At 23.5% G+C, this 21,496-nt stretch overlaps 1 protein-coding gene across 1 annotated transcript in view; it reads right to left on the minus strand.

The window, feature by feature from the left end:
* wry (delta and Notch-like EGF repeat containing weary) overlaps positions 1-21,496 on the minus strand; it is a 333,478-nt gene that overhangs the window by 8,598 nt on the left and 303,384 nt on the right. The window contains exon 11 of the mRNA XM_075296948.1: positions 19,937-20,118. Within this exon, the coding sequence (XP_075153063.1) occupies positions 19,937-20,118 (182 nt within the window). The remainder of the gene's footprint in view (positions 1-19,936; positions 20,119-21,496) is intronic.

The raw sequence follows: 21,496 nt of genomic DNA on the forward strand, positions 1-21,496 counted from the left end.
AAATTTTAAGAAAACAGAAATAAAATGTGTACAAAATAAGTAAAATTTTAAAATTTTCTATGAAAATAAAACTTTAAGAAAATTTTGTATAGAAATAAAATTTTAAGAAAACAGAAATAAAATGTGTACAAAATAAGTAAAATTTTAAAAAAATGTTCTATACAAATAAAATTTTTACAAATTTTCGCTTCATATCTATCGCTCAATATTCACCAATATCTCCCGATCTCAATCCGTTGGACTTTGTGCTTTGACAAAATTTTCTATAGGAATAACATTTTGATAAAATTTTCTATAGAAATAAAATTTGGACAAAATTATCTGTGGAAATAAAATTTATTGTTGTTTTTGATTTCAGCTTAAAACCATGCATTGACTAAACTACAATTGTAGCTTAACCAACAGAGGAAAAGTATGTTTGTCAAATTTATTTGGGCAAAGCCCTATAGACTGCAAGATGGTTGGATGTACAGCAGTTTCGGAATTACCACATACTTCATCAGCATCATCTAATTGCAGCAAAACTATCAACCAATTATCAGAATAAATTCGGGTAATTCACTCAACCCAAAGTGAACTACACTTGAACCTAATAAAATAAAATTTTACAAAATTTTCCATAGAAATAAAATTTTGGCAAAATTTTCTATAGAAATTCAACTTTGACAAAATTTTATATAGAAATTCAAATTTAGTAAAATTTTATGGAAATAAAACTTTAAGAAAATTTTGTATAGAAAGGAAATTTGTTATAGAAATAAAATTTTTAAAAATGTTTTTATATAAATAAAATTTTAAAAAATATTTTATAGAAATAAAATGTTTACATTATTTTAGAGTATTAAAATTTAACACAATTTTTTCAGAAATAAATTATAATAAATAAATTTAGAAAAAAAAATCTATAGAATTAGAATTTGACAACATTTTCGATAGAAATAAAATTTTCTAGGAAAATAAAATTTTGAAAATTTATTTTCCTAGAAAAAAAAATATCTCCAGATCTTAATCCGTTGGACTTTTGTACTAGGAACATTTTGGAGAGTAAGGTTAACACTAATTTAGACCAAAGTGTAAATCATCTCACGACGGCTCGTGGCCTGAAATGGGCAAAAATACCGGAGAGCCACATTATGGTGGACAAAGGCGTTTGCCGTCTATAATTCGTGCTAAAGGATGCCAATTCGAACAATTCTAAAATACAATGTTACTTCCAAAATGTTTTTGATTTTTAATAACAAAATAATAAAAAAAAAAAATAAAAATATATAGCGATTTACTTTGTTGCATTACATACCAGCCTCTATGTTTCGACAAAATTCGATTGATAATTCTCTTAACAACCAACCAAAAACGTAATCACCAAAGTAACAATTGAATGGAATTTTTGGGTCCCAAGGGGATGCAAAATCGGATATGGTTTCATTATTATTCCCTCAATCGATTTCGAATTAATGCGGACTAAAAGAACACTGCGGTGTTAATATACGAAATTCTATTCCACGACTTATTACTTTAATATTTTAAGTTTATACCTTTGAAATAATCATTTCCATTGTTCCCACTAACAAACCCATTTTGCATGTTGGTAAATATTTACGTGCCAACACTTTATTCATACAACGTGGCATACAGCATTTTAGTTTTTCACCTTGTAGTTGATGAAAATTCCATTTTGCACACTTAAAACCAGTGAAAATTCCATAGAAAACATTCCTTTATATTCAAAAGCCCAGAGATCTTTGCGCTTGCATAGTTCGCTAAATCAAAAGACGGACAAACACAGATTCACCACAAGCCCTTTTGTGTGCATGGGTGTGTGTCTGTATGCGGGCAAGTCAAAAGGACTCATTCAGTCTGTCAGTCAGTTAGGCAGCGTCAACGTCTAGTAGTCTATGCATATGACGACCACCGGAGACGGTGAATTTTAATGAATTTTCCATGGAAAACTATGCCCATAAAAAAATCTAATTAAGATTTTGCTTTGAATGTAAACACAAACCGCATAATGTTCAAGTGCTGGTGTAGGTGCCGGTTTTTCTATTCCCGGAGAACATGGCTGACGATGACAATAATGCCATAAATTCAAATACGTAACGTAACAACGGAAGAAGGTCATTTATTAAAGTAATGTAATTAAAACGCTTATGCCAAGTTGTCAGGGACAAAAAATGTATATATGGAATAAAAGGAAAAGAGCCATAAATATTGCTGGATAATTACATATGGAGAGACCCATTATCAGTGTTGCCAGTATTTTTCTGGCTCTTGTCCCCAAATTATGATGTTTTCATCCCCAAAAATCCAATTAAATATAAATTCAACACAAAAATCCCTAATATATTTTTGACTAGTGTTTTTTTTGAAAAAAAAAAAAAAATAAATAAATAAATAAAGCAAAAGGCTCCGCTGTAGAAAATCAGTAATAACTTAAAAATTAAAATTTTGTCAAATCCAGCAAGCTGCAATAAAAATCAAGATTTCGAACCACAACATCACGACACTAGTAATCGTCTTTCAAATGCTGGAGACATGGATTTGGTCACCTTGTATTTATGAACGAAAAAAAGTTGCTTCTAAATATTCAAGTAGCACATTTGGGTGGTAGACACGTTGCCAAAGTTGGCAGAATTCTACCAGAAATTGTAAATTTTTTTTGTTTGGTAGATTGCTAGGGTTTTTGATGTTTTGGTAGATTTTGCATAGGTACTTCAAAATTTTTCTATAGAAATAAACTTTTGACAAAATGTTGAAATAATTTTGTATACGGAAAAACATGTTGAGAAAATTTTCCACATAGAAATAAAATTTTGAAAAAATTCTGTATATAGAAATAAAATTTTGAAATATGTACTATAGAAACAAAATGTTGACAAAATTTTTTTTATAGAAATAAAATTTCGACAAAATTGTCTATAGAAATAAAATTTTGACAAAATTCCCTATAAAAATAAAATTTTGACAAAATTTTCTATAGAAATAAGATTAAAAAAAATTCTATACTAATAAGATTTTGACAAAATTGTCTATAGAAATAAAATTAAAAAAAGTTTGTAGTAATAAAATTTTGACAAAATTTAATATAAGAATAAAATTTTGACAAAATTTCCTATAAAAATAAAATGTTGACAAAATTTTCTATAGAAATAAAATTTTGACAAAATTTTTTATAGAAATAAAATTTTGAAAAACGTACTATGGAAACAAAATGTTGACAAAATTGTCTATAGAAATAAAATTTTGACAAAATTGTTTATAGAAATAAAATTAAAAAAAAATTCTATTGTAATAAAATTTTAACAAAATTGTCTATAGAAATAAAATTTTACAAAAAATTCTAAAGTAGTAAAATTTTGACAAAATTTCCTATAAAAATAAAATGTTGACAAAATTTTCTATAAAAATAAAATTTTGACAAAATTTTCTATAAAAATAAAATTTTGACAAAATTTCGTATAAAAATAAAATTTTGACAAAATTTCATATAAAAATAAAATTTTGACGAAATTTCCTATAAAAATAAAATTTTGACAAAATTTTCTATGGAAATAAAATTTGGAAAAATGTTTCTATAAAAATAAAATTTGGAAAAATGTTTCTATAAAAATAAAATTTTGCCAAATTTTCTATGGAAATGGACAAAATTTTCTATGGAAATATAATTTTGACAAAATTTTCTATAAAATTAAAATTTTGACAAAATTGTCTATAGAAATTAAATTTTGACAAAATTGTCTATAGAAATAAAATTAAAAAAAATCTATAGTAATAAAATTTTGACAAAATTTCCTATAAAAATAAAATCTTGACAAAATTTTCTATAGAAATAAAATTTGGACAAAAATTCCTATAAAAATAAAATTTTGACAAAATTTTCTATAGATATAAAATTTTGACAAAATTTTCTATGGAAATAAAATTTTGACAAAATTTTCTATAGAAATAAAATTTTGACAAAATTTTCTAAAGAAACAAAGATTTGACAAAATTTTTTATAGAAATAAAATTTTGAAAAACATACTATGGAAACAAAATGTTGACAAAATTGTCTATAGAAATAAAATTTTGACAAAATTGTTTATAGAAATAAAATTAAAAAAAAATCTATAGTAATAAAATTTTGACAAAATTTTCTATAGAAATAAAATTTTTGACAAAATTTTCTATATAGAAATAAAATTTTGACAAAATTTTCTATAGAAATAAAATTTTGACAAAATTGTCTATAGAAATAAAATTAAAAAAAAAAAAAATCTATAGTAATAAAATTTTAACAAAATTGTCTATAGAAATAAAAATTTACAAAAAATTCTAAAGTAGTAAAATTTAGACAAAATTTCCTATAAAAATAAAATTTTGACAAAATTTCATACAAAAATAAAATTTTGACAAAATTTCACATAAAAATAAAATGTTGACGAAATTTCCTATAAAAATAAAATTTTGACAAAATTTTCTATGGAAATAAAATTTGAAAAAAATTTTCTAAAGAAACAAACTTTTGACAAAATTGTCTATAGAAAGAGAATTTTGACAAAATTGTCTATAGAAATAAAATTAAAAAAAAAAAAAATCTATAGTAATAAAATTTTGAAAAAATTTTCTATACAAATAAAATTTGTACAATATTTCCTATAAAAAAAATTTTTGACGAAATTTCCAATAAAAATAAAATTTTGACAAAATTTTCTATAGAACTAAAATTTTGGCAAACTTGTCTATAGAAATAGAATTTTGACAAAATTGTCTGTAGAAATAACATTTGGACAAAATTGTCTATAGAAATAAAATTTAAAAAAATTCTATAGTAATAAAATTTTGGCAAACTTGTCTATAGAAATAGAAATTTGACAAAATTGTCTATAGAAATAAAATTGTGACAAAATTGTCAACAGAAATAAAATTGAAAAAAAATCTAAAGTAATAAAATTTTGACAAAATTTCCGATAAAAATTGAAATTTTGACCAAATTTCCTATAAAAATGAAATTTTGACAAAATGTTCCTAGAAATAAAATATTGACAAAAATTTCTATATAGAAATAAAATTCTGACAAAATTTTCTTTATAGAAATAAAATTTTGACAAAATTTTCTAAAGAAACAAACTTTTGACAAAATTGTCTATAGAAAGAGAATTTTGACAAAATTGTCTATAGAAATAAAATTTAAAAAAAATCTACAGTAATAAAATTTTGAAAAATTTTTCTATATAAATAAAATTTGTACAAAATTTCCTATAAAAATAAAATTTTGACGAAATTTCCAATAAAAATAAAATTTTGACAAAATTTTCTATAGAATTAAAATTTTGGCAAACTTGTCTATAGAAATAGAATTTTGACAAAATTGTCTGTAGAAATAACATTTGGACAAAATTGTCTATAGAAATAAAATTTAAAAAATTCTATAGTAATAAAATTTTGACAAAATTTCCTATAAAAATAAAACTTCGACAAAATTTCCTATAAAAATAAAATTTTGACAAAACTTTCTATAGAAATAAAATTGTGACAAAATTTTCTATAGAAACAAAATTTTGGCAAAATTTTCTATAGAAATAAAATTTTTAAAAATATACTATAGAAACAAAATGTTGACAAAATTTTCTATAGAAATAAAATTTTGACAAAATTGTCTATAGAAATAAAATTAAAAAAAAAAATCCATAGTAATAAAATTTTGACAAAATTATCTATAGGAATAAAATATAAAAAAAAAATCCATAGTAATAAAATTTTGACAAAATTGTCGATAGAAATAAAATTAAAAAAAAAATCTAAAGTAGTACAATTTTGACAAAATTTCCTATAAAAATAAAATTTTGACAAAATTTCCTATTAAAATAAAATTTTGACGAAATTTCCTATAAAAATAAAATTTTGACAAAATTTCTATGGAAATAAAATTTGGACAAAATTTTCTATAGAATTAACATTTTGGCAAACTTGTCTATAGAAATAGAATTTTGACAAAATTGTCTATAGAAATAAAATTTTGACAAAATTGTCTATAGGAATAAAATTAAAAAAAATCCATAGTAATAAAATTTTGACAAAATTGTCTATAGAAATAAAATTAAAAAAAAAATCTAACGTAGTAAAATTTTGACAAAATTTCCTATAAAAATTTTTTTTTGACGAAATATCCTATGAAAATAAAATTTTGACAAAATTTTCTATGGAAATAAAATTTGGACAAAATTGTCTATAGAAATAAAATTAAAAAAAAATCCATAGTAATAAAATTTTGACAAAATTGTCTATAGAAATAAGATTAAAAAGAAAAATCTAACGTAGTAAAATTTTGACAAAATTTCCTATAAAAATAAAATTTTGACGAAATATCCTATAAAAATAAATTTTGACAAAATTTTCTATGGAAATAAAAGTTGGACAACATTTTCTACAGAATTAAAATTTTGACAAAATTGTCTATAGAAATAAAATTTTCACAAAATTTTCTATAGAAATAATATTTTGAAAAATGTACTATAGAAACAAAATAACGAATAAAATTATGACAAAATTTTCTATACAAACAAAATTTTGACTAAATTTCCTATAAAAGTAAAATTTGGACAAAATTTTCTATAGAAATAAAATTTGGACAAAATTTTCTATAGAATTAAAATTTTGGCAAACTTGTCTATTGAAATAGAATTTTCACAAAATTGTCTATAGAAATAAAATTTAGACAAAATTGCATATAGAAATAAAATTAAAAAGAAAAATTCTATAGTAATAAAATTTTAACAAAATTTTCTATAAAAATAAAATTTTGTCACAATTTTTTATAGAAATAAAATTTTGTCACAATTTTTTATAGAACTAAAATTTTGACCAAATTTTCTGTAGAAATAAAATTTGGACAAAATTTTCTATAGAAATTCCCCATGAAATCCCCAAGTCCCCAACTCAGAAATTTTGTCCCCATTCACGAAAAAATATCCCCGATTTGGGGAAAAATCCCCAATACCGGCAACACTGCTCATTATGCCAAAGTAGGAAATTTTTGCCTAAATATTAAAGAATAACCACTTAAGGTATATTTAATGTTTATTTAATTTATTCGAATTTGTTGTTACTAATGACTTCAGCATAAGATATGTTTAGTTTTTATGATATACTTAATTGAATTGGTTCCCTCCTCTTGATTCGTTAAACTATATTAAATTCTGTTATAAAACTAAATTAAATTGCTTTCTGAATACTCCATAAAGAAATATATATGGAAAAATATTTTCCAATGGGAAAAGTTGTCAACACAATAGCCACAATCCCCATATTTTCTATGGAATATATGCAAATTTCATTTCCATTTTTATTCACGATGCATGGTATTTAACTGGACAAGTATGGGACTAGATAGAATCTAATATAATAATAGGCATGTTTTCTTTTAGTACTTGATGCAACATTTGTATAAACTATCCAGAATATCGTTGCACTGGTTTTATATCCAGAATATCTTATAACTGAAAGTCGCGTCGATGTTGTAGATTACATTTTGATACACTGAAAAAGTAGTGAACCCACGAGAAAGAATAATTTTGTTTAATTATTGGGAAATTGAGATTATTTTTAGAAAATTTTTAATAAACCATATTACATTACGCCGATATCACAAAAATAAGTAAATATTTTTCGAAAAATTAAAGAAAATTTATTAGACATAAATAATTTTTTTCATTTGTTAAAGAAAAATTTGTAGCTTGAACAAAAAAATTGGAGTTCTAAATTGTAAGATTGTCTTAGTGCCATACGAAGTTCAAGATGGGCGCATTTGTATTAAAATTTTCGAATTTAAAGAAATATTGAACTATTTTGTAAGAAATACGAATTTAGTAAATTTTTATGCTGCATTTGTGTATAATTTCTTCACGATTTTAAGTTCATTTAACTAACGTACGCAAAAATTATTAAAGTAAAGCAAACTTTCTCTGAACATAATAATTCCACGAACAAAAATAAAGTTAAATTGGTTTTAGTGAAATAGAGGGTTTACTTTTTTTTAAAGGTAAAGTGACGTTTCCTCGATTCACAAATAGCAATTTATTTGCCAAAAAAAAAAAAAAAACTTGAAATTAAAAGTGCTTCACAAATAGCAATTTATTTGCCAAAAAAAAACTTGAAATTAAAAGTGCTAAAATATAAATAATCCCAGCAGTAAATATTTATTACTATTTGTGCACTTCATTCATTAAAAAGGTAAGCTTTAACGCGTTTTCTGTGAATTAAATAAAATTTGTGTACTATTATTAAGTACGCAAAACCTAAATTAAAGCGTGAATTAAGTACTCTCACACATAGAAAAAATATCACCAAAATTTAATTTATTCAACAAATTTTTTGCAATTGAAACAAAAATCAATCATTAAATTAATTGTATCAATTAATTTTTAATTGATTTTTGTCATTGATACTATCATTAAAAATTAATTGGATCAATTAATTTCGTGATTGAATACTTTTTTTCTGTGTATATATCATTTCCTGTAATTTCTCGCATCTCTGACTTGGAGTCAATAATATTTTAAGTAAACCTAATTATTTTAAATATATACAAAATATTTGGAACTGGATGAGCTTTTCTTCAGTGTGGGGCATTAGGATACTCCATCAGGCCGAGTGATCATTAATGTCAATTGGCTAAAGGGATTTGGTAATGGAACACTTTGTGATTTCTTGCTTTGAGACCACATGAAAGATAAGATTATCGGCAATAGTCCAATGACTATTCAAGTGAACAAAGATAGCATTTTTGAAATTATCGAGGGCAAAAGTCAGCATCTTTGCTATGGTTCTGAAAGTATTGTCATGGTGGCTTTTTGGTTGATATCAATTGTTATTTTTAAAAGCAAACCTGTCTCCTTTTATGAAATAAACATCCAATCGTCCATCTCAAAATCTATAAAATTTTCTTTGGATACCAAACTAACTCATCTTATTTGAATCCTCTTTATATAAATAGTATCTTAGAATAAATAAAAAATATATTTTCTCAGTATTGGTAATTTATGATTAAAAATTTATTTAAAAGTTTTAAAATTATAACAGCCGTTTTGGAATTGTGTTTTTATGGCTTTTGTGTGGATTATCTTTTTTTTTGGAAAATAACTTGAGACGAAAGCTTCTAACCGCCTACATTTATGTGCTTGTAATAACATCCAAAAATTTTTACCTAAAGAACACAACCATATATTGGTAAAATTTCCTTTTTTTGCTGATGTTAAGTAAAATAAGGCACAAAAAAGATAGCGGTGGCAACATTTAGTAGCCCAGCAAACAAAGCGTCATCAAAAAAGTAATGAAAATGTTCTTTTTGGATCCGGAAGTGGTGCAAAATTGACGCAGAAGCGATGAATTTAACATGGGCTTATCACAGGACGGAAGTCATCCATATCAACAGCCGTTGCACTCAATTTACATCACTTCTTTAGGTGTGATCCGAATTCAATGTTTTGGATGTAAATTAAAAAATTCTGTGATAGCATATTTTGTCAAATAAATAATTTTTATAATTTTTTATAATTTTTAATGGATTGTAAAGCTTGTCCGAATATTTGACTTTAAATAGTTTCCAAAATTCACAATTTTTTCAGATTGGATTTAGCATTTTTTCGACAAAAATGTAAATGATTTGTACCATTTTACGAATTCTTACTCCGTTTTAAGGTATTTTAAACAAAAGAAATTAAAATTACCCATTAAAAGTATGAAAAAAACCAAGTTATACAAAATTGAATTGAAAGAACTTTCTGGGTAGTTAGAATAAAGAACATTATTGAAAGTGCATCTTCTGGAAGTGCTTTTAAAGTTGTGCCTTTGGAAGAACTTACAAACTTTTTTGCTGGGAGGTTAAGACCTTACAAACCAAAATTATGACAACAGTTTTGTTAAAATAAATTTAGAACAACATTTTCTACAGAAATAAAACTTGCTAAAAATATTCCAAAAAAAAGGTTTTGACAAAATTTTCTATAGAAATACAATTTTTAACATAATTAAAAATAAACGTTCAAGAAAATGTTGATAGAAATTTGTTCAATAAAAACTTTATAAGAAAATTTTCGATAAAAAAAATTGTGGAATAATTTTCTATAGAAATACAATTTTGACAAAAGAAGAAACAAACTTATTAGAAAACAAGTAAGGAAAGTATAAAGTCGGGCGGGGCCGACTATATTATACCCTGCACCACTTTGTAGATCAAAATTTTCGATACCATATCACATCCGTCAAATGTGTTGGGGGCTATATATAAAGGTTTGTCCCAAATACAAACATTTAAATATCACTCGATCTGGATAGAATTTGATAGACTTCTACAAAATCTATAGACTCAAAATTTAAGTCGGCTAATGCACTAGGGTGGAACACAATGTTAGTAACAAAATATGAGAAACATTTAAATCTGAAGCAATTTTAAGGAAACTTCGCAAAAGTTTATTTATGATTTATCGCTCGATATATATATGTATTAGAAGTTTAAGAAAATTAGAGTCATTTTTTTAACTATTCGACTAAGCAGTGGCGATTTTACAAGGAAAATGTAGGCATTTTGACCATTTTTGTCGAAATCAGAAAAACATATACATGGGAGCTATATCTAAATCTGAACCGATTTCAACCAAATTTGGCACGCATAGCAACAATGCTAATTCTACTCCCTGTGCAAAATTTCAACTAAATCGGAGCAAAAAATTAGCCTCTGTGGTCATATGAGTGTAAATCGGGCGAAAGCTATATATGGGAGCTATATCTAAATCTGAACCGATTTCAACTAAATTTGGCACACTTGACTACACTACTAGTTGTACTTCTAGTGCAAAATTTCAACCAAATTGGGCCAAAACTCTGGCTTCTATACGATATTAGTCAATATCGGGCGTAAGATATATATGGGAGCTATATCTAAATCTGAACCGATTTCAATCAAATTTTGCACACTCGACAATACTACCAATTGTACTCCTCGCGCAAAATTTCAACCAAATTGGGCCAAGACTCTGGCTTCTGGGGCCATATAAGTCCATATCGGGCGAAATATATATATATATATATATATATATATATATATATATATATATATATATATATATATATATATATATATATATATATATATATATATATATATATATATATATATATATATATATATATATATATATATATATATATATATATATATATATATATATATATATATATATATATATATATATAGATATATAGATATATATATATATATATATATATATATATATATATATATATATATATATATATATATATATATATATATATATATATATATATATATATATATATATATATATATATATATATTTTCATATATATATATATATATATATATATATATATATATATATATATATATATATATATATATATATATATATATATATATATATATATATATGGAAGCTATATCTAAATCTGAACCGATTTCAATCAAATTTGGCACACGTGGCTATTCTACCAACTGTACTCCTTGTGCAAAATTTTAAGCTAATCAGGATAAAACTCTGGCTTCTGGGTCCACATAAGTACATATCGGGCGAAAGATATATATATAGGAGCTATATCTAAATCTGAATCGATTTCAACCAAATTTGGCACACTCGACAATACTACCAATTGTACTCCTCGTGCAAAATTTCAAGCAAATCGGGATAAAACTTTGGCTTCTGGATCCATATAAGTGCATATCGGGCGAAAGATATATATGGGAGCTATATCTAAATCTGAACCGATTTCTTCCAAAATCAATAGGGTTCTATTCTGACCCAAACCAGGAACATGTGCCAAATTTGAAGTCGATTGGACTTAAACTGCGACCTAGACTTTGATCACAAAAATGTGTTCACAGACAGACGGACGGGACGGACAGACGGACATGGTTATATCGACTCAGGGAACCACCCCGAGCATTATTGCCAAAGACACCATGTGTCTATCTCGTCTCTTTCTGGGTGTTACAAACATTTGCACTAATTTATAATACCCTGTTCCACAGTGTGGCGCAGGGTATAATTAAAAAAAAATGTATACAAATTTTATAAGAAAATTTTCTATAGAAATAAAATTTTGACAATAGTTTCAGTAAAAATAAATAAATTCTCCATAGAAATATAATTTGACAGTTTTTTATAGAAAAAAATTTTACCAAATTTTCTATAGAAATAAAACCTTAAGAAAAATTTCTATAGATATACAGTCGTTACAAAATTTTCAATGGAAACAAAATTTTGACAAAATTTTCTGTAGAAATAAATTTAAAACAAAATTTTCTATAGACTTAAAATTTGACAACATTTTTTAGGGAAATAAAATTTGACAAAATTTTCTGCAGAAATAAATTTAAAACAAAATTTTCTATAGAATTAAAATTTGACAAATTTTTTATAGAGATACAATTTTGACAAAAATTGCTATAGACATAAAAATTGGACAAATCTTCTATAGAAATACAATGTAGACAATATTAGAAATAAAATTTTAAGAAAATTTTATAGATTTTTTTTAAAAAAATTATATAAGAAAATTTTTTTACAGAAATACAGTTTTTACATTTTCTATACAAGTAAGATTTTGACAAAATTTTCGGTAAAAATAAATAAATTTTCTATAGCGTTTAAAATTTGACAAAATTTTCTAGAGAAATAAAAATTTAAGAAAAATTTCTTTAGACATACAATTTGTAAAAAATTTCCTATGGAAATAAAATTTTTAAAGATTTTCTGTAAAAATAACATTTTGAGAAAGTGTTCTGTAGAAATACATTTAGAAGAAACTTTCCTATAGAAATAAATTTTTGACAAGATTTTCTATAGAAAAAAAATTTTGACAAATTTTCCCGCAAAATTAATCATCTTTCCATAAAATTAAAATTTGGCAAAATTTTTTATAGAAGTAAAATTTGACCAAATTTTTTTTATAGTAGTAAAATTTGACCAAATTTTCTATAGAATTAAACTTTAAGAAAAATTTCTTTAGACATACAATCTTTACAAAATTTCTATGGAAATAAAATTTTGAAAGATTTTCTGTAGAAATAAAACGTTGACAAAATTTTCTGTTGAAATTCATTTATAAGAAACTTTACTATTAGAATAAAATTTTGACAAGATTTTCTATAGAAATAAAATTTTGAAAAATTGTCCTGCAAAATTAATCAATTTTCTATAGAATTAAAATTTGACAAAATTTTTTATAGAAATAAAATTTTTCAAATTTTCTATAGAAATAAGACTTTTAGAAACATTTCTTTATACTTAAGATGTTTACAAAATTTTCTACGGAAATAAAATTTTGAAAGATTTTTTGTAGAAATAAAATTTTGACAAAATTTTTTGTAGAAATACAATTAGAATAAATTTTCCTATAGAAATAAAATTTTGACAAATGTTCCCGCAAAATTAATCAACTTTCCATAGAATTAAGGTTTGTCAAAATTGTTTATAGAAGTCGAATTCGACCAAATTTTCTAGAATGTGACTAAATTTTGTCAAATGTATTTGGGCTTTGCCAAACATTCTTTTCCTCTGTTGGTTAAGCTACACTTGTAGTTTAGTCAATGAATGGTTTTAAGCTGAAATCAAAAACAACAACAATGATTAAAGAACAAAACCAACAATAACAAAACAAAACGAATGAAAAAAGAGGAAGCACGCTCAAAATAAACCCAGCCCACTGTACTCAAATCGATGATTTGACGGTGGCAAAGGACAAGAAATATGATTGTACGAATTTATTTCGGCATAAACCGGCTATCATGTAAAATCCATTTTCGGAAGGTTCAAGTGTGGTTCATTGGTTGGGTTTGATGAACTGCATGAATTTATTCTGATAATTGGTTTATAGTTTTGCTGCAAGTCGAGGATGCTGATGAGGAATGTGGTAATTCCGAAACGTGCGTCCATCCAACCATCTTGCAGTCTATAGGGCTTTGCCCAAATAAATTTGACAAACATTATTTTCCTTTGTTGGTTAAGCTACACTTATAGTTTAGTCAATGCATAGTTTTAAGCTGAAATCAAAAACAACAACAATGATTAAAGAACGAAACAAAACAAAACGAAGGAAATATAAATTTTATGTAGAAATAAAATTTGACAAAATTTTCTATAGAAAAAACTTGATAGTATTTTCTATAGAAATAAAATTTTGACAAAAATCTCTATATAAATAAAATGTTGATAGAATTTTTTTTTAACAAATTTTATAAGAAAATTTTCTTTAGAAATAAAGTTTTGAAATAATTTTCTATATAAATCCAATTTGGACAAAGGTAGATTTAAACTTATAAGAAAATGTTTAAAGAAATTTGTTTTTTTTTTTTAATTTTATGAGAAAATTCTATATAGATATAACATTTTAACAAAATTGTCTATGGAAATAAATTTAAAACAAAATTTTCTATTGAAATAAAATTTGACAAAATTTTCTATAGAAATACAATGACAAGATCTTCTATAAAAATAAAATTTTGACAAAATTTTCTGTAGAAATAAATTTAAAACAAAATTTTTTATAGAAATAAAATATGACAAAATTTTTTTTATAGAAATCCAAAGACAAGATTTTCTATAGAAAAAAAAAAATTGACAAATTTTCCTTCAAAATTAATCAATTTTCTATAGAATTAGAATTTGACAAAATTTTTATAGAAGTAAAATTTGACCAAAGTTTCTACAGAAATACAACTTTAAGAAACAGTTTTTAAAAAATCTTCTGTGGAAATAAAAATTTTCTATAGAAATAAAATTTGACAAAATTTTCTATAGAAAAAAAAATTTACAGAATTTTCTATAGAAATAAAATTTTGACAAAATTTTCTATAGAAATAAAATGCTGATAGAAATTTGTTTTGTACAAGAAAGAAAATTTATAAGAAAATTTTCTATAGAAATAAAGTTTTGAAATAATTATCTATATAAATCCAATTTGGACAAGGTAGAAATAAACTTATAAGAAAATGTTTACAGAAATTTGTTTTTTTAAATGTTATGAGAAATTTCTATATCGATATACAATTTTAACAAAATTTTCTTTAAAAATAAAAAAAAAAAAATCTCCATAGAAATAAAATTTGACAAATTTTTTTTAGAAATAAAATTTGACCAAATTCTCTATAGAAATAAAATTTGACCAAATTTTCTATAGAAAAAAACTTTAAGAAAATTTTCTATAGAAATAAAATTTTGACAATAGTTTCAGTAAAAATAAATAAATTCTCCATAGAAATATAATTTGACAAGTTTTTTATAGAAAAAAATTTTACCAAATTTTCTATAGAAATAAAACCTTAAGAAAAATTTCTATAGATATACAGTCGTTACAAAATTTTCAATGGAAACAAAATTTTGACAAAATTTTCTGTAGAAATAAATTTAAAACAAAATTTTCTATAGACTTAAAATTTGACAACATTTTTTAGGGAAATAAAATTTGACAAAATTTTCTGCAGAAATAAATTTAAAACAAAATTTTCTATAGAATTAAAATTTGACAAATTTTTTATAGAGATACAATTTTGACAAAAATTGCTATAGACATAAAAATTGGACAAATCTTCTATAGAAATACAATGTAGACAATATTAGAAATAAAATTTTAAGAAAATTTTTATAGATTTTTTTTAAAAAAATTATATAAGAAAATTTTTTTACAGAAATACAGTTTTTACATTTTTCTATACAAGTAAGATTTTGACAAAATTTTCGGTAAAAATAAATAAATTTTCTATAGCGTTAAAATTTGACAAAATTTTCTAGAGAAATAAAAATTTAAGAAAAATTTCTTTAGACATACAATTTGTAAAAAATTTCCTATGGAAATAAAATTTTTAAAGATTTTCTGTAAAAATAACATTTTGAGAAAGTGTTCTGTAGAAATACATTTAGAAGAAACTTTCCTATAGAAATAAATTTTTGACAAGATTTTCTATAGAAAAAAAATTTTGACAAATTTTCCCGCAAAATTAATCATCTTTCCATAAAATTAAAATTTGGCAAAATTTTTTATAGAAGTAAAATTTGACCAAATTTTTTTTATAGTAGTAAAATTTGACCAAATTTTCTATAGAATTAAAACTTTAAGAAAAATTTCTTTAGACATACAATCTTTACAAAATTTTCTATGGAAATAAAATTTTGAAAGATTTTCTGTAGAAATAAAACGTTGACAAAATTTTCTGTTGAAATTCATTTATAAGAAACTTTACTATTAGAATAAAATTTTGACAAGATTTTCTATAGAAATAAAATTTTGAAAAATTGTCCTGCAAAATTAATCAATTTTCTATAGAATTAAAATTTGACAAAATTTTTTATAGAAATAAAATTTTTCAAATTTTCTATAGAAATAAGACTTTTAGAAACATTTCTTTATACTTAAGATGTTTACAAAATTTTCTACGGAAATAAAATTTTGAAAGATTTTTTGTAGAAATAAAATTTTGACAAAATTTTTTGTAGAAATACAATTAGAATAAATTTTCCTATAGAAATAAAATTTTGACAAATGTTCCCGCAAAATTAATCAACTTTCCATAGAATTAAGGTTTGTCAAAATTGTTTATAGAAGTCGAATTCGACCAAATTTTCTAGAATGTGACTAAATTTTGTCAAATGTATTTGGGCTTTGCCAAACATTCTTTTCCTCTGTTGGTTAAGCTACACTTGTAGTTTAGTCAATGAATGGTTTTAAGCTGAAATCAAAAACAACAACAATGATTAAAGAACAAAACCAACAATAACAAAACAAAACGAATGAAAAAAGAGGAAGCACGCTCAAAATAAACCCAGCCCACTGTACTCAAATCGATGATTTGACGGTGGCAAAGGACAAGAAATATGATTGTACGAATTTATTTCGGCATAAACCGGCTATCATGTAAAATCCATTTTCGGAAGGTTCAAGTGTGGTTCATTGTTGGGTTTGATGAACTGCATGAATTTATTCTGATAATTGGTTTATAGTTTTGCTGCAAGTCGAGGATGCTGATGAGGAATGTGGTAATTCCGAAACGTGCGTCCATCCAACCATCTTGCAGTCTATAGGGCTTTGCCCAAATAAATTTGACAAACATTATTTTCCTTTGTTGGTTAAGCTACACTTATAGTTTAGTCAATGCATAGTTTTAAGCTGAAATCAAAAACAACAACAATGATTAAAGAACGAAACAAAACAAAACGAAGGAAATATAAATTTTATGTAGAAATAAAATTTGACAAAATTTTCTATAGAAAAAACTTGATAGTATTTTCTATAGAAATAAAATTTTGACAAAAATCTCTATATAAATAAAATGTTGATAGAATTTTTTTTTAACAAATTTTATAAGAAAATTTTCTTTAGAAATAAAGTTTTGAAATAATTTTCTATATAAATCCAATTTGGACAAAGGTAGATTTAAACTTATAAGAAAATGTTTAAAGAAATTTGTTTTTTTTTTTTTAATTTTATGAGAAAATTCTATATAGATATAACATTTTAACAAAATTGTCTATGGAAATAAATTTAAAACAAAATTTTCTATTGAAATAAAATTTGACAAAATTTTCTATAGAAATACAATGACAAGATCTTCTATAAAAATAAAATTTTGACAAATATTCGCGCAAAATTAATCAATTTTCTATAGAATTAAAATTTAACAAAATTTTTTATTGAAGTAAAATTTGACCAAATTTTCTATAGAAATAAAACTTTAAGAAAAATTTCTACATCGTTACAAAATTTTCTATGAAAATAAAATTTTGACAAAATTTTCTGTAGAAATAAATTTAAAACAAAATTTTTTATAGAAATAAAATATGACAAAATTTTTTTTATAGAAATCCAAAGACAAGATTTTCTATAGAAAAAAAAAAATTGACAAATTTTCCTTCAAAATTAATCAATTTTCTATAGAATTAGAATTTGACAAAATTTTTATAGAAGTAAAATTTGACCAAAGTTTCTACAGAAATACAACTTTAAGAAACAGTTTTTAAAAAATCTTCTGTGGAAATAAAAATTTTCTATAGAAATAAAATTTGACAAAATTTTCTATAGAAAAAAAAAATTTACAGAATTTTCTATAGAAATAAAATTTTGACAAAATTTTCTATAGAAATAAAATGCTGATAGAAATTTGTTTTGTACAAGAAAGAAAATTTATAAGAAAATTTTCTATAGAAATAAAGTTTTGAAATAATTATCTATATAAATCCAATTTGGACAAGGTAGAAATAAACTTATAAGAAAATGTTTACAGAAATTTGTTTTTTTAAATGTTATGAGAAATTTCTATATCGATATACAATTTTAACAAAATTTTCTTTAAAAATAAAAAAAAAAAAATCTCCATAGAAATAAAATTTGACAAATTTTTTTTAGAAATAAAATTTGACCAAATTCTCTATAGAAATAAAATTTGACCAAATTTTCTATAGAAAAAAACTTTAAGAAAATTTTCTATAGAAATACAATCGTTACAAAATTGTCTATGGAAATAAAATTTTGGCAAAATTTTCTGTAGAAATAAATTTAAAACAAAATTTTGTATAGAAATAAAATTTGACAAAATTTTCTATTGAAATAAAATTTGACAAAATTTTCTATAGAAATACAAAGAAAAGATTTTCTATAAAAATAAAATTTTGACAAATGTTCCCGCAAAACTAATCATTTTTCTATAGAATTAAAATTTGACAAAATTTTTTATAGAAGTAAAATTTGACCAAATTTTCTATAGAAATAAAATTGTAAGAAAATTTTTTTTAGATATACAATCTTTACAAAATTTTCTATGGATATAAAATTTTGTAAGATTTTCTGTAGAAATAAAATTTTGACAAAATTTTCTGTAGAAATGAATTTAGAAGAAACTTTTGTATAGAAATTTTTACAAAATTTTCTATGGAGATAAAATTTTGACAAAATTTTCTATTAAAATAAAATTTGACAAAATTTTCTATAGAAATAGAATTTTCTATAGATTTAAAATTTTCCAAAGAAGTAAAATTTTAACAAAATTAGCCGTAATAATAAATTTAGAACAAGATTTTCTATGGAACAAAACTGTGATCAATAACTTTAAAATATTTTTTTTAAATTTGGTAGGTTTTTGGTAAAATTTTCCTCAAATTTGAGTAAATTATTTTAGGCACGAGCCCTGGCAGCCCTGAATGCAATGCATCGTTTGGTCACGACTTTAAAAAGGAGGTTCCTTTTCATTGTCAAGCGATGGTCTATAAATAAGTTTTAACCGATTTTTATAATTTTATACTCCATTTGTAAATGTTTTAGGTCATATTAAAAAATACCTGCATGCATGTACTATAATGTTAAAGTTTCACTTCGGCAGAATGAATAACTCCGTTTTTGTTATCAATATGAGAATAACAAAAGTTATACGAATTTGCACAAATTAATTGATCAGTCATATTAATCATAATCATTTATGAACCGATTTCATTGAAAGTTTAACTAAATCTTGTTGAAAATCAAATGTACAAATGATACATATTTGGCAAAGTTCATTAATAGTATAAGAAATAAGTTAAGGTTTGAAAAAAAGTGAGCTATTTTGTGGTCGAAATGAGCGTTTTCTCTTTAGTTGGTATATTCAGTTTTTAATGTTCAGCTTACAAATTTTTGCAAATCTTATATATTTCTTGTTTCGATTTCAGCTTAAAACCATGCGTTGATTAAACTACCAGAGTATCTTAACCAACAGAGGAAAAGTATGTTTGTATTATTCAATATTTTAATAATGTCTCATAAAACTTTGGAAAGTGGCATGCAATTTAATTCAATTTTCGACTAAAGTAGAAAATTTTGCCTCTAAACCAGTTTACCTTTTTGTCTGTGTATTGTATTTTGTTTTGTGTAGAAATCTAAATATTTTTGTTATACTTACATAAAGTGCGACGAAAAATATAACCAAAGCCAAAACAATGGCTGCCGTATATGCATTGTGCAATTCAATAGGACTCTTTAGGACCACTGATGAACCAAAACTTTTATCATTAAAATTCCGAGCACTGGTATCGTCGACCATAAATTCACTGGAACTAACCACCGTCTCCACAACAAATTCATCTGTTTTATGTTTTGTCCCAAAACACCATGTACACCGACACACACATACACACGAATACGCATACGCATATATTCACCAATCATTTGGGGGGAGAAAACCAGCATACCAAGCACATATGTATGCATCCAGATAGTCCAATAAACATGAAAATAGAAACAAGAAAAACAACATCATGAGAACAACTATTTGGAGAATTTCATTTGAAATAACACAATAACCAAATTATTACTAAACATAATGAAAGCTACAAAAGCAAAAAACCAAAACAAAAATGGAAACATAATACAAACGCATACCAATACCAATATTGGGGCAAATAACTTCTCAAATGTATATGTGTTTGAATTTAGGTTGATATGAGATATTCCAGATAAATGTCAAGCTTATTTGAAATTATTTATAAATATACAATGGAGAGAAATACAGGGTGGTAAATAAGTAATGAAATCAGGGTGCTTTAATTTCTAAAGTACTTGGCTTAAAATCGAGAGATCTATTCCTGTGCCAGTGTTTTTATTGCTGGCAAGAGCATTTCAATTCATTGCCTTCAGAAAAAAAGGTTACTCGTTAAGGAACCACGGTTGGCAAAGTTGGCAAAATTCTACCAAAAATGGTAAATGTATGGTAGAATGGTAAAATTTTTGCTGTTTTGCTAGATTTTGCAAAACATACCCCTCTAATTAAGATGTATTTTAATTTTCTATAGAAATAAATTTTTGACAAAATTTTTTATGAAAATAAAATTTTTATAGAAATAAAATTTTGACAAATTTTTCTATAGGAATAAAGCTTTGAAAAAAGTTGTCTATAGAAATAATAATTTGAAAACATTTTTTGCCAAATATTATATAGAAATAAACTTTTGACAAAATTTTCCACAGAAATAAAATTTTGACAAAATTTTCTATAGAAATAAAATTTTGACCAAATTTTCTATAGAAATAAAATTTTGACTAAAATTTCTTAAGCAAAAATTTACGAAAACATTTCAATTCATTGCCTTCAGAAAAAAAGGTTACTCGTTATGGAACCACGATTGGCAAAGTCGGCAAAATTCTACCAAAAATGGTAAATGTATGGTAGAATGGTAAAATTTTTGCTGTTTTGCTAGATTTTGCAAAACATACCTCTCCAACTAAGAGGTACTTTATCTTTCTATAGAAATAATGTTTTGAAAAAATTTTTTATTGAAATGATATTTTTATAGAAAAAAAATTGACAAATTTTTCTATAGAAATAATAATTTGAAAACATTTTTTGCCAAATTTTCTATAGAAATAAAATTTTGACAAAATTTTCTATAGAAAAAAAATTTATACAAAATTTTCTATAGAATTAGAATTTTGACAAAGTTTTCTATAGAAAAAAAAAACAAAT

This window comes from Haematobia irritans, chromosome 2 (genome assembly GCF_050003625.1).
Source record: "Haematobia irritans isolate KBUSLIRL chromosome 2, ASM5000362v1, whole genome shotgun sequence".
NCBI classification, from domain to species: Eukaryota; Metazoa; Arthropoda; class Insecta; order Diptera; family Muscidae; genus Haematobia; species Haematobia irritans.